Source organism: Schistocerca americana, chromosome 6 (genome assembly GCF_021461395.2).
Source record: "Schistocerca americana isolate TAMUIC-IGC-003095 chromosome 6, iqSchAmer2.1, whole genome shotgun sequence".
NCBI lineage: Eukaryota > Metazoa > Arthropoda > Insecta > Orthoptera > Acrididae > Schistocerca > Schistocerca americana.
In genome coordinates this window covers 69,540,073-69,554,742 of record NC_060124.1, presented here as the reverse complement: position 1 = coordinate 69,554,742, position 14,670 = coordinate 69,540,073, and the positions used below count along the sequence as shown (strand labels likewise).

Sequence of the window (14,670 nt, the reverse complement as noted above, 5' to 3'; positions counted from 1 at the left end):
TTGTGCCAGTCTGCAACTCAACTTCTCATCTTTGCAGTGTGTATAAATCTTATCTTTCCCTATTTTCTTAATATTTGAACCTGAAGTTTCACTGTTTGCTTTAAGGAATATGTGCAACATTTTTTCAGATGCTGCGTCCTGCATCATAATATTTATATGGGAGCTCAGAAAACATGTAATGGACTAAGTAAGATAACTGTGCACACAGTATTTGTTGTCCTATAGTTTGAAGGCCTCCCAAGTGTGTCTTTGTTTGCATTTATATAATCAAATAATCTCCCTGTTGATAAGCTTATGGAGAAAAGTAGATGAAATACAAACTTTGAAATGAGAAGAGATGGGGAAAATTCCAATGGAGCTCTCTAGGAAGTAACAGTTGGGTATTACATTAATTTTCCCTGTTAGCGTTGTGAAAACTTTCCTCCACAAATACATCTAAACTTCGATTATACACTTTCCCCCTGTGCTCTCTCATGTATTCTCTTTACACACATAATGAACAACATCAAAATAAACAAATGGGCAGAAGATACTAGGAAATTGCTTTGTGCCCTCCTCCCTCCTCAAACCCTGCACTCCCTCATACACAAATCTTTCTGCACATTGATTCATTTGTGATCCACACTTCTGTTAATAGCTCAATATAAATGGAAGTCATTTTATAGCTTGGACTTTTGTTAAGAAGTTCCAGTTGAAACAAAGGTGCAACCTGAAATGGCTAACACTATTAACACTTGGAATTAGTATAATTGCAAAGGATCAGTAAGATGGTAGGACTTGCAATCACTGGGCACCGCAGTGATACTTCTGGTAGCTACTGGGCTGACCTAACAGCAGGTAGAGACATGTAAGACTTTATTGAAAACACAGAAATTTTTTTCACAAAAGAAAATTTCAGAGTAAATTTAGGAAGAACAAACATCCTTCACTTAAAGCAGTTGCTCCAAATAAACTAACAGTTACCAATCAGTGTATTCTTATAACAAGGAGACAGACTGATACTTCAGTACTTACATTCAGCAGATGAAACATCTATACTGCTGACAAAACACTTGAAAGTTCGTTCATTCTTAGGAGTGGAAACCTCTTTTCTCCATGATGAAGAAACATAAAAGTTCTGGTAACTTGTAAAGTTTTATGAAAATTTGTGATTTTACTGCCAGTACCTGAAATTTTGTTTCTTGAAAGTGCTAGCAACCATTCAGCCTCCTTACTTTTTAAAAGCTTCATTTTCTCTTCAACTGAATTCTCCCATTATGAATGCATTGTCTTTTTGCCAACTGCAGCTGAGATATTTACAGTATAAGCAGAAGATTAGCACTGACAGAGACTTTGACCTAAGGATTATTTGGCAAGTTGAATAATACGCTGTTGAATGCTCTAACAACATTGACTGCAGAAGCTTTTAAGAAGGACTTTAATCAGTGTCTTACCATGTAATGACTATACCTTGGAATTGAGAAGAATAGACAATACAGGCAAAAAGTTCTGCTAACCATTAATAAGTGAATGTTACCTTTTATACTGCAGTTTGACAGTATTATCGACTGAAATGTTATCTTTCCCTAATTTTACACAAAGTAAGTATAATTTAATATTGCCCAGGCATGTCAAATTACATGTTGCAATCAGTCCCTACATATCGCTCCCACAGGGAATATGAGAGTAAGATCAGACTAATTATAGAGTAAGAGGTGTGAGCAAAAAGTAATGGGAATTTTTTTAATATAACAGGCTTAATACAGAGTGTCCCACATAAAACCAGTATGCTGCATGCCCGAGATCATGTAAAAATGAACTAACCAAAAAATGTGGCCACAGACATTTCAAGACTGTGTTGCCATTTCATGAGCATTTTGACTAGAGATGATTAACTGGTGGGTGAGGCATATCAGCTTTATTTGGGACAATCCTGTGCATCTGATTTTCAAAAATTATCTTTATGGTACACATGTCCCTGATGTATGATTGCATTTTCAGCTGTTTTGAATATACAGTTTATTGTTGACAGTTGAAAAGGTTATACATGTTTTAGAGTGCTCGGTGAACTTTTACTTTCAAAAAAGATGTATCAAAGAATTTACATTCAATTTTGCTCGAAGAATGGAATAGTGGAGCGCCAAATTCAAAATGTTGACTGTGGCGTTTGGTGAATATGAGTAACACAAGAGGTTACAAGTGGTATAAATGTTTCAAAGAGAGTCGAAAAGAAATTGAAGATGATGACTGCCCTGGATATCCTAGCATATCAGTTGCTGACAATGTGGAAGAAGTAAAGATAATGGTTCTGGAAAATTGCTGAATCACCATCAGAGAGGGTGCTAATGATGTCAGCATATCCTTTGGTTTATGCCAAGAAATTTTTTCTGATGATGTGGGCGTGAAATGTGTACCAGCAAAGTTTATTCTGAAATTATTGAATTCTGACCAAAAGTGACATCACGTAGACATGCTCAGGAATTCCTAAATGAAATCCACAATGATTCAGAACTTATTTAGAAGGTATAACAGGCAACGAAACATGGGTATACAGGTTTGATGTTGAAGCAAAGACACAGTAGTTCCAAGGGAAACTACCTGAACAGCCAAGACCGAAAAAAGTTTGACAAGTCTGTTCACATGTTACAATAAGGTACTGCATCATAAGTTCCTGCTTTGAGGTTGTACAGTCAATAAAAAATGCTTTGTGGAAGTTAGGCTTTGTTTCTGTGTGAAGCAATCCAAAGACCACTAATGTGGCAAAATCACTCATGGAAATTGCATCATGATAATGGTCCTGCTCACCCCTCGGTGCATGTATTTTATTTTTTGGCAAAAATACAAAATTATTATGTTGTCAGCCACTGTATTCACCGGACAGGACCCACAGTGACTTTTCTCTGTTCCCGAGGCTGAAGAGGACCAGTTGTTGTTGTTTGGTTTGTGGGGCGCTCAACTGTGTGGTTGTCAGCACCCGTACAAATTCCCAACCTTTGCTCAGTCCAATCTCGCCACTTTCATGAATGATGATGAAATGATAGGGACAACACAAACACCCAGTCATCTCAAAGCAGGTGAAAATCCCTGACCCCGCCGGGAATCGAACCTGGGACTCCATGCTCAGGAAGCGAGAACACGACCGCGAGACCATGAGCTGCGGCAGGACCATGAAGAGACATCAGTTTTGCCACCATTGATGAGATAAAAACAGAATTGTTGAAGTAGCTGTATGCCATAACGAAAATAGAGTTCCAGAAGAGTTTCCAAGATTGAAAAAAGCATTAGCACTAATGTATTATATCTGAGGGGAAGATTACTTCAAATAGGACAAAGTTGCTGTTGATGAATAAATAAAGATTTTTAAGAAAAGCAAAAGTTCCCATTACTTTTTGATCACACCACGTATGTATTTGGCTGTAGATGATTTTAGAAAAGAGAAGAAAAAAAAAAAAAAAAAAAAAAAAAGAAGCTACATATTGGGAAGGCATGCCATGAAGGAGAAAGTATGAAACGTATGGAAATAAGGTAGATATTAAAAATCTGTAAAATAAAAGTACTTTATTGCAGTAATATTTTAATAATGTTTTTGTTCCAGATATACTGGTTCCTGGGTTTACCAGAGTCCGAAATCCCTGGTGAATGGCCTGACATTTTTGACACTGCATACAATATCTTTCATCCAATGAGTGTCCCATTTAATGGCACAGAGGCACTCACTTATGTTGGAGTAAGTGCTTTGTTAGTGTTGCCATAGCTTGTTATATAACAGCAACTCCATGTCCAAGAAGGTGGTTGCTTACATTTGGAGAAATTAATTATTTGCATTTTTTGTAGTAGTCATTGTCCAAGTAGCATATACTTTATAGTGGTTCTTATTTTCTATATGTATTACGTAGTAAGCAAAATTAACAGAACCTGTTATATTTAATTTTTTATTTCCAAGTAGTAGTAATGAACATTTTTTGCAGAGTTCACCACCCTCTTTCTGCCCAGATGGTCGGTCAACAGATTTGTTAACTATTCAGGAAGTCATCAGAACAGCTGAAAAATTTATTTATATTTCTGTTATGGATTATCTTCCACTCATCATCTATGAACCAAAAGTACAGTAAGTAATTAATAATGTTGTATGTGTATTAGATTACAACTATGCATGAAACATAGTCCTAATTATATTCAGGTTTGTAAAGTCACTTGGTGATGACTACCTTAATACTATACTGATTGTGTCCATTCTCAGGTACAGATATTTGCAGGATTACAATTTACAATGCTGTATTTTTTTCTTCTTCTTTTGTTACAGATCAATTAAGGACTCTGTTGAAACTGATGAGTTAGTATCATGTGTTCTCCATTATTCCTTCATCTTCTCACTTTCTTCTTTACTCTCTACTACAGTCCATTTTCATCTGTGCCTTCTTGGGACTGTTTGTCTTCAAAAGGTCTAACTTTTGTTTCTGTATTTTATTCAGTCTAAGTTTTCTTATTTATTCATGCCAATTTCATCTAGATCTTCATGCACTCTCCTAAAACAGATGTGTTTGCCTTTCAATTTTTTTTTTCATTAAGTTTCAATCTTCGTATATGTTGATATAATGCCAGTCTCCTTTTGCTGATTATCTGTAATTTTTTGTGTGTGTTTGTATACTTCCACGTTACTTCCCGATTTAGAAATTTCTACTCTTGTTCGATTTTCAAATATCTACTATAGTCCCTCTTGTCATGTAAGATCTCATGTAATCTGAACAAGCTTGCAAAGATTTGGGCTGTGCATGGACAAAAGGTATAGTACTGTATTGTCATCCAAGCAGAGATTTTCTCCTCCATGGGTAAAATTTCTGGCTATCACTACTGATGTTTCAAATTTGTGTGTGGGGTTAGATGTGGGTCTCAGTCGGTTTCTGAGTACTGCATGCTGCGATAGTGACAAACTTTATTTAGAAAAAAAAAAATATTTCACTATGAGAGAAGGAAATTTGCTACTCACCATATAGCGGAGATGCTGAGCCGCGACAGGCACAATAAAAATTTCGCACTATCATAGCTTTTGGCCATTAAGGCCTTTGTCAGCAGTAGACACACATACACACGCACACGAACGTATGTGTGTCTACTGCTGACAAAGGCCTTAATGACTGAAAGCTACGATTGTGTGAACTTTTTATTGTGCCTATCGCGGCTCAGCATCTCCGCTATATGGTGAGTAGCAACTTTACTTTTCTTGTATTGTTACATTCCATCTTGGATTTTCCATTGTATGAAGAAAAGTATTTCAGATTGATTACTTGACTTTTTATGTTGGTTGTTGACATGTGTAAGATCTCTGCCAGTCACATGCATTTTAAGTGTGGCCTTGTACTAATAATGAATTTTGATGTTGGTGAGCTTGTACTCTGCTTTCTTTATTTTAGTGTTTGAGCATTAACATTGCTCCAGTACTGACTACAACGCATGAATAAACTAACACAGGGATTTATGTCTTTACCACATTCCTTGAATTCAGGCTAGTCTTTATGATCTTCCAAACACACCATATGAATTCTATGGGCAACTCTTTTCTCATGTTAGTATGATCATTGTGTAATTTTGATGATAAGTGTAGGTTAATTGTATTGTGCAATGTACCAACTATGAACTGTAACTTTCAGTCTTAAGCACTTGTTAATGGAAACTGAAAGCACTTGGAGAAAATGAGTATATGAACCTGGCAAAATTAGTGCAGAGCCCATGGCATATTCTAAAGATTTGTATAGTACCGATAATCATTCAAGCTCAGGAATCATACTTTGCACAGTACACAAAGGTCAAAAAGCTGTAGAGGTTAAACACAGCATATTCTGAGCAGATTCATGTGTTCATATGACATGTTAAATAGTTAATTGCGAATAATGGATAGGGAATGGAGGAAGCAGGTAGCATAATGTTGGGAATCATCCCAGGACTGCTCAAAATTATTTGGTAAAACACAAATTGGAATGGCTAGGCCAGGTAATGCTCTTAATTGTTAAAAAAAACATTTTCTGTTTTCTATTTATTTAGTATTTTCAGTAACAACAGTCATAGTTCAGTATTCCCTTATGTAGGAGTGCTAGTGTACAAAGAAAACTTTTCTATGAACTGTTTGTCACTGAATACTTCATTTTTGGAGACATATGCGAAAAAGGTGAACTTTCTGCTCTCTCACTCTTCTGACTGATAAAGAAGTATACAACACTTATTTCATTCAGCTTCACAGTATTTATCAGTGCTGTGATTCTTTAGTTTCTCCCAGTGTACTTGTTGAGCTAATGGTAATTACACTTATGCTATCACAGAGGCTCTTGTCATCACCTCGGCAGTTGCCAACACATGCCCCCGGGTGTAGACCACATAGTGTGACTCGCAAGGGGGGGGGGGGGGGGATATATTTCAACCATACGCTCCCAGGTCTCAGCTTGTCAGCACACCTGACAATGGTGACATGTCTGATAACTGGAGCATTGGGCACGATTTTGGACATTATGAACACTCGTGGACTGTTTTACCAACAAATACGCTGGGGGAAACTGAAGAACCACATGTCATACCTTTAAGGAGAAGAGATGTATCACAGCATGAAGAAAAGCTGTGTCAACTGAAGATGCTGTTTGTGCAGTGCTTTTGCATTTCTGAAGAGGTGTTGTGCTGAATGTTGCTAAGGTCAAATATCACGTCAATTCAGCAGCAGCCAGGAGAATCAAGAAGCAGGTCAGCCTTACCTTGGTACATGAGAGGGTACACATTACCCACTGGAGTTTTAAGTACTACTCTCAGAAACTATTTAAACTGGATTTATGACTGGCCAATCATTTTAATTTCTGGACCAGGGACTAGAATGATGGTATTACCTACGTGGAACTCATTCTGCGCACTGGAAGGCCACATCATGTAAACATCAAAATTTTTACGTCACACTGACAAACTATCACTGGAGGCCCCCTGCAAGACTGCCATCAGTCTGACTAACATGCAGCTGAGTGGTGATGCTGTTTCAGTTCTGGAGAAGGGATTTAACTTTCCTCTCACTCCTAATTTTACACTGGTCATGGACATCTTCAGTGTAGTTGAAGGGGTGGTAGTGTGACTACTGTCTGAAGCAGCTGAAGAGGTGCGATTTGAAACTTGTTATCTGACAAGAACTAAGCCTATGAAGTCAACATTACCAGCATAAAGAGGGTAGCCATTTGTGATCTGAGACAGTGCTCTTAGATTTTTGTCTTACCTGCTGGCAAAGGCAACAAAACTGTTGTTCTCCCTCACAAATACTACACTGAGTAGATTCACAGCTTGCTAGATAGTGACTCCTACAGGAAGATCAGTGCTGACCCCCACAAAGAAGATGGAGAAGAGGACCAGGGTGCTTCTCAAGGACTCAGATTTACAGGAGGTTGGTCATCAAGAAATTGTTACCACCAAGATTGTATGAACTTGCTAAGGTGCACAAAGATGTGGTTCATTGCCCCGCCCCCTCCATTATTAGCAGCGTAGTCTCCCACCGATTTGCTCCAAAATACCTGATGGAGACACTAAGCCCTTATATGGGTAAATGCCTACATTATATTGGCAGTGTGAATCTTGTTAATTGGTTCAACAACTTCAGGCTGAGGGACTCAGATATCCTGGTGAGCTTTCACATTTTGTTATTCACCAGGGTACCTCCGTGAGTGTCACTTGATTTTGGTGGTCTGAAATTTGACAGAAAGATCACCACATTTTCAGGCATGTTCTGACCTCCACATACTTTCTGTTTAATAGAGAATAATGTGAACAAATGGAAGGAGTCACAATGGGCTGCCCACTCTCACCTTGCTTGCAAATTTGATTATGCACCACTTTGAGCAGGAAGCCTTGAAGTCATAAAAATGGATATCCACTTGCTTTTTGAGTTATTTGGATGACAAGTTTGTCATCTGGCACCATGTACAGGACAAACTCTTTGAATGCCTTGCACATCTAAAATCCATTCATCCCAACATCAAATTCACTACAAATACGGGAGAAAAAAAAAAAAGAAAAAGAAAAAAAGGGGGGGGGGGGGGGGGAGAGAGAGAGAGAGAGAGAGAGAGAGAGAGAGAGAGAGAGTACCATTCCTAAACATCATGGCCAAGAGAATGGCAGTGTGTATGGGAAGAAAATACACACTGACCTGTATTTACCTGCAGACAGCTGCCACCATTCTGCCTAGAGAAATGGGGTACTGAACACACTAGTGCACAGGGCAGTTTCCATCTCAGACACAGAGTGTTTGCTCTAGGAACTGGCAGATTAGGCATATCCCAACATGTCAGATGTCACAGAGCCCTGTTTGTCTGAGATTTGTGATGGAATACAAATGTACCAGGATTTTAGCACAGACTTCAAAATGCTTGGGCATTGTTGTTAGAGACGCCATCAAAATTTGCTCCCGGGTCTGCAGCTATAATCTTGCAAGGCTTAATAACCAACACTGGATTTAATTAAGGATGCACTCTGCAAGTACAACAGTCTGGTGCTCAGAGCAGACACAGTAACTACACCTGCATTGCCACAATTGCCGATGTCATCACCTCCACGGCACGGGCGCGCAACAGCATAGAGAACGACTCAGTCAGCTGCACACCCCAAGAAACTCAATTTGTCAGCCTGTTGATGGCAACATGTCTGGTTGCCAAACTATTGCACTTGTTGAACACGTTGAACCAACAGTACACCTGTGGACTGTCGGTCAGTGCTATACAGATGTCTCACTACCACAAGTAAGTATCAGTGTATTGTGCACAAGCACTTTGTAGGACAGCTGCACTGGCCACCTGAGAACAGGTTATGGAATTTCTGCAACATTCTGTCATTCCGTACCATTGGTCAGAGACAAGCAGCAGCCAGACTTAGGAATTACTGTCCCATGAGTAGGCTGCAATTAACAGCACAACACAAATGGCTGTGTTTGGAGTGGTGCCATGACCAGAAAGCATGGACTGGTGATGGATGACATCGATTGTGCAGAGAATTGGAAAACAGTATGCTGCTTGATATTTTATTTTAGTATATAAGCTTATTTTGACTTTAGTGCCTTCATCAGTACATGTCCTGAAGCAGATGTACATTACAACCAATTAGTACAGACAGCAGTAACGGTTTACTCAGAGCTGGAATATCTCCATCTACATCATCAGAACATGTGCTGATGAAGACAGTAAAGCTGAAATAAGCTTGTATGCTAGAATGAAATATCAAGCAGCGTACTGTTTTCCAGTACTCTGCATAATGTCCTCCTATTACATAATATATGCTGAAAGTCCCATAATAAAGAAACAACAGATAGTGTTCAGTGAAGAATTGTGGCTCTGTGCTACCTAGGATGATTGTTGGTAGTGAGTATGAAGGTGTCGTGGAGAAAGGTCCCGTTCTTCTAATGTTTTGGAAAGTCAAAGAATGTTCCACATGTTGTCATGGTGTGGGCAGCCATTGGGTATAGCTTCTGACCATTGCTCATAATGATTCAGGGAACTCTGACATTACAATGGTTCATCACAGACATCGTGTGTCCTCATGTGTTCTTTCTCATATGACAGTATCATGATGCCAGTTTTCAACAGGCCAATGCTTGTACACCCAGTACATCTAGCGTGATGTAGAAATAGATGTGTGGGACCAGCTTGGATGTCAACTCCCTACAACTGCCAGTTTATCAAGTTCAAATTACAAAATTGTTAAAGCTTTCGTGGCCACATGTTGACAAACTGCCTATTGGCTTCTGTCTCGGGTTCTTCAGCCGATGTTCATCTAATGATTTTTCTGACGTTTTGCCAGCACGAGTGGCTGGCATTGTCAAAGCTTCACCTTCCATTGCCGGTGGTGAACTGGAGACGAACGCGCAGCCGCAGACTATATGTACCTGGCGCGCCAACGTCCGAGGGCTTCTCCGCGGTCATTTCCGGTGTGGTTCTCCTCTTGCTACCTGCGACCGTCGTTCGCTGCAGTACGGGCAGCCAGGGTCCATTTACATTAAGGCTTTCCTCTTTCTTGTTGAAACTGTTCGCGTGTTTTTGGATTTCTACAGCTCCTCTGAACAAGCGCGTGTGATAGTGCTTCTCTACAGCCAGAATTTCCATGTCGGCGAATTGTATTACGTGGTCGGTCTCATTCAGTGCGTGCTCTGCCACGGCCGAATTACGTGGTCGGTCTCATTCAGTGCGTGCTCTGCCACGGCCGATTTCTCCACCTGCCCCAACCTGCAATGTCGCTTATGCTCTTTGATCCTGGTGTTAATTGATCGTCCAGTCATTCCGACATAAACTGTTCCGCATGTGCATGGTATACGGTATATTCCCGATATTGCAAGTGGGTCTCTTTTCTCCTTTACCGATCTAAGACACTCTTTGATCTTCCTTGTCGGTTTGAAAACCGTCTTTACGCCGTGTTTGCGCGATATACGGCCGATTCTGGCAGTCACTCTGGGAATGTATGGCAGAAAGGCCGTACCCGACATTTCTTTTTCTGGTTCCTTACTTCGTCGAGTGTTTGGCTCTGTTACATTTTTAATGTAATTTTTTTTGTGGAGTACCCATTGCTCCGCAGAACAGTTTCCAGGTGTTGCATTTCTCGTTTGAGGTGTTGAGGCTCACATATTTGTCCTGCTCTCGTTACGAGCGTACTAATCATGCCTCTTTTCTGGCTCGGGTGGTGGTTTGACAGATTGTGCAGGTATCGGTCTGTGTGTGTCGGTTTCCGATACACGCTGTGTCCCAGGTTTTCGCCGTCCCTTGAGACCAGCACATCTAGAAATGGCAGTTTCTTGTCCTTTTCTACTTCCATGGTAAATGTTATGTTGGCATGGAGGCTGTTCAAGTGTCTCAGGAATTCACCGAGCTGTTCTTCACCATGGCTCCACACCACGAAAGTATCATCGACGTACCTGTACCACACCTTAGGTTTGCAAGTCGCCGAGTCCAGTGCCTGTGCTTCGAATTGTTCCATGAAGAAGTTGGCCACCACTGGACTGAGAGGACTACCCATGGCGACACCTTCCAGCTGTTCGTAGAAATCGCCATTCCACGTGAAATAGCTCGTGGTGAGACATGCATGGAAGAGCTTTTTGATGTCTTGCGGGAACATGGAACCTATGTGCTCCAGAGCATCACTGAGTGGCACTTTCGTAAATAACGAAACAACATCAAAACTGACCAGGATGTCGTTTTGCGCAAGTTTCAGTTTCTTCAGCTTCTCAATGAAATGTCCTGAGTCCTTAATGTATGTGTCGGTCTTCCCCACGTGTGGCTGGAGCAGAGAGGCCAAGTGTTTAGCCAGTTTATATGTTGGTGAGCCAGGAGCGCTAACGATCGGTCTCAGTGGAACGTTGTTCTTATGGATCTTGGGTAATCCATACAGCCGAGGCGGTAGGGCTTCTGTGTTGCGCAGGTTTCTCTGTTTGTCCGCTGGCAGAGAAGACGCCTTGATTAATCGATTCGTATTCCGAGTGATACGCTGCATCGGATCTGCGCTTAGTTTTCGGTACATCGTCGGATCTAATAGGTCTCGGATCTTTTGCTCATAATCTTCGGTCTTCATTACGACGGTCGCATTCCCCTTATCGGCAGGCAGTACCAATATACTCTTGTCGGCGTTGAGATTCTCAATGGCTTATACCTCTTCTTTCTTCAGGTTGCAAGCTCATGGTTTTGCTCGGCGCATTATCCTGGCTGTTTCAGTGCGTATTTCCTCTGCCCTTTCACAAGGAAGGGTCCGAATGGCTGCTTCGGTGTTGGCAATGATGTCCTCCATAGGTATAGTTCTCGGGATGATAGTGCAGATCCGACGCAGCGTATCACTCAGAATACGAATTGATTAATCAAGGCGTCTTCTCTGCCGTCGGACATACAGAGAAACCTGCGCAACACAGAAGCCCTACCGCCTCGGCTGTATGGATTACCCGAGATCCATAAGAACAACGTTCCACTGAGACCGATCGTTAGCGCTCCTGGCTCACCAACGTATAAACTGGCGAAACACGTGGCCTCTCTGCTCCAGCCACACGTGGGGAAGACCGACACATACATTAAGGACTCAGGACATTTCATTGAGAAGCTGAAGAAACTGAAACTTGCGCAAAACGACATCCTGGTCAGTTTTGATGTTGTTTCGTTATTTACGAAAGTGCCACTCAGTGATGCTCTGAGCACATAGGTTCCATGTTCCCGCAAGGACATCAAAAAGCTCTTCCATGCATGTCTCTCCACGAGCTATTTCACGTGGAATGGCGATTTCTACGAACAGCTGGAAGGTGTCGCCATGGGTAGTCCTCTCAGTCCAGTGGTGGCCAACTTCTTCATGGAACAATTCGAAGCACAGGCACTGGACTCGGCGACTTTGCAAACTAAGGTGTGGTACAGGTACGTCCGATGATACTTTCGTGGTGTGGAGCCATGGTGAAGACAGCTCGGTGAATTCCTGAGACACTTGAACAGCCTCCATGCCAACATAACATTACCATGGAAGTAGAAAAGGACAAGAAACTGCCATTTCTAGATGTGCTGGTCTCAAGGGACAGCGAAAACCTGGGACACGGCGTGTATCGGTAATAGACACACACAGACCGATACCTGCACAATCTGTCAAACCACCACCCCGAGCCAGAAAAGAGGCATGATTAGTACGCTCGTAACGAGAGCAGGACAAATATGTGAGCCTCAACACCTCAAACGAGAAATGCAACACCTGGAAACTGTTCTGCGGAGCAATGGGTACTCCACAAAAAATTACATTAGAAGTGTAACAGAGCCAAACACTCGACCGAAGTAAGGAACCAGAAAAAGAAATGTCAGGTACGGCCTTTCTGCCATACATTCCCAGAGTTACGGACAGAATCGGCCGTATATTGCGCAAACACGGTGTAAAGACGATTTTCAAACCGACAAGGAAGATCAAAGAGTGTCTTAGATCGGTAAAGGAGAAAAGAGACCCACTTGCAATGTCGGGACTATTACCGTATACCATGCACATGCGGAACAGTTTGTCGGAATGACTGGACGATCAATTAACACCAGGATCACAGAGCATAAGCGACATTGCAGGTTGGGGCAGGTGGAGAAATCGGCCGTGGCAGAGCACGCACTGAATGAGGACCGACCACGTAATACAATTCGCCGACACGAAATTCTGGCTGTAGAGAAGCACTATCACACGCGCTTGTTCAGAGGAGCTGTAGAAATCCAAAAACACGCGAACAGTTTCAACAAGGAGGAGGAAAGCCTTAATGTAAACTGGACCCTGGCTGCCCGTACTGCAGCGAACGACCGTCGCAGGTAGCAAGAGGAGAACCACACCGGAAATGACCCGCGGAGGAGCCCTCGGACGTTGGCGTGCCAGTTACATATAGTCTGGCGGCCGCGAGCTCGCCACCAGTTCACCACCGGCAATGGAGGGTGAAGCTTTGACAATGCCAGCCACTCGTGCCGGCGAAACATCAGAAAAATCTTTAGATGAACGTCGGCCGAAGAACCCGAGACAGAAGCCAATAGACAGTTTGTCAAGTTCATATTACATCAGTAGTGGGTCAGCTTGTGTCAGCACATCGACACTGTACTCAGACAGATTGGACTCTACTTTGTAATCACTGGAATAATATCACATACCCTCTCAGTCTATGAAGTTTAGTTTTTCTTTCCCATTCTGCGTGCTTGAATTTTTTGTCAGGCAGGGTACATCCAAAATTCTCTCTCCCGCTCTCCCCCCTCTCCCCCCCCACACCCCCTCTCCCCCCCTCTCCCCCCTCTCCCCCCCTCTCCACCCTCCCCCCCTCCCCCCCTCTCTACCCCGCTCCCCCCCGCTCTCCCCCCCTCACCCCCCCCGCACCCCCTCTCCCTGACGCTCTCCCCCCCCTCTCCACCCTTTCTCCCTCCTCACCCCCCTTCCCCTCTCCCCACCATTCGCCCTCTCTCCCCGCTCTTCCCCCCTCTCCCCGCTACCCCCCTCTTCCCCCCCTCTTCCCCCCTCTCCCCCCGCTACCCCCCTCTTCCCCCTCTCCCCCCTCTCCCCCGCTCTCCCCCTCTCCCCCCGCTCTCCCCCCTCTCCCCCCGCTCTCCCCCCCCCTCTCCCCCCGCTCTCCCCCCTCTCCCCCTGCTCTCCCCCCTCTCCCCCCGCTCTCCCCCCTCTCCCCCCGCTCTCCCCCCTCTCCCCCCGCTCTCCCCCCCTCTCCCCCCGCTCTCCCCCCTCTCCCCCCGCTCTCCCCCCTCTCCCCCGCTCTCCCCCCTCTCCCCCCGCTCTCCCCCCTCTCCCCCGCTCTCCCCCCTCTCCCCCCGCTCTCCCCCCTCTCTCCCCGCTCTCCCCCCTCTCCCCCCTCTCTCCCCCGCTCTCCCCCCTCTCCCCCCCGCTCTCCCCCCTCTCCCCCCGCTCTCCCCCCTCTCCCCCGCTCTCCCCCCGCTCTCCCCCCTCTCCCCCGCTCTCCCCTCTTCCCCCGCTCTCCCCCCTCTTCCCCGACTCTCTCCCCCCTCTTCCCCCGCCTCTCCCCCCTCTTCCCCCGCTCTCCCCCCTCTTCCCCCGCTCTCCCCCCCCTCTTTCCCCGCTCTCCCCCCCTCTTCCCCCGCTCTCCCCCCCTCTTCCCCCGCTCTCCCCCCCTCTTCCCCGCTCTCCCCCTCTTCCCCCGCTCTCCCCCCTCTTCCCCCGCTCTCCCACCCCCTCTTCCCCCCCATCCTCCGC

At 44.1% G+C, this 14,670-nt stretch overlaps 1 protein-coding gene across 1 annotated transcript in view; it reads left to right on the top strand.

Moving 5' to 3' along the window:
• The window catches only part of LOC124619769 (5'-3' exonuclease PLD3-like), a 96,385-nt gene that overhangs the window by 74,799 nt on the left and 6,916 nt on the right, over positions 1-14,670 (top strand). The window contains exons 8-9 of the mRNA XM_047146351.1: positions 3,575-3,706; positions 3,948-4,087. Coding sequence (XP_047002307.1) covers positions 3,575-3,706; positions 3,948-4,087 — 272 coding nt within the window. The remainder of the gene's footprint in view (positions 1-3,574; positions 3,707-3,947; positions 4,088-14,670) is intronic.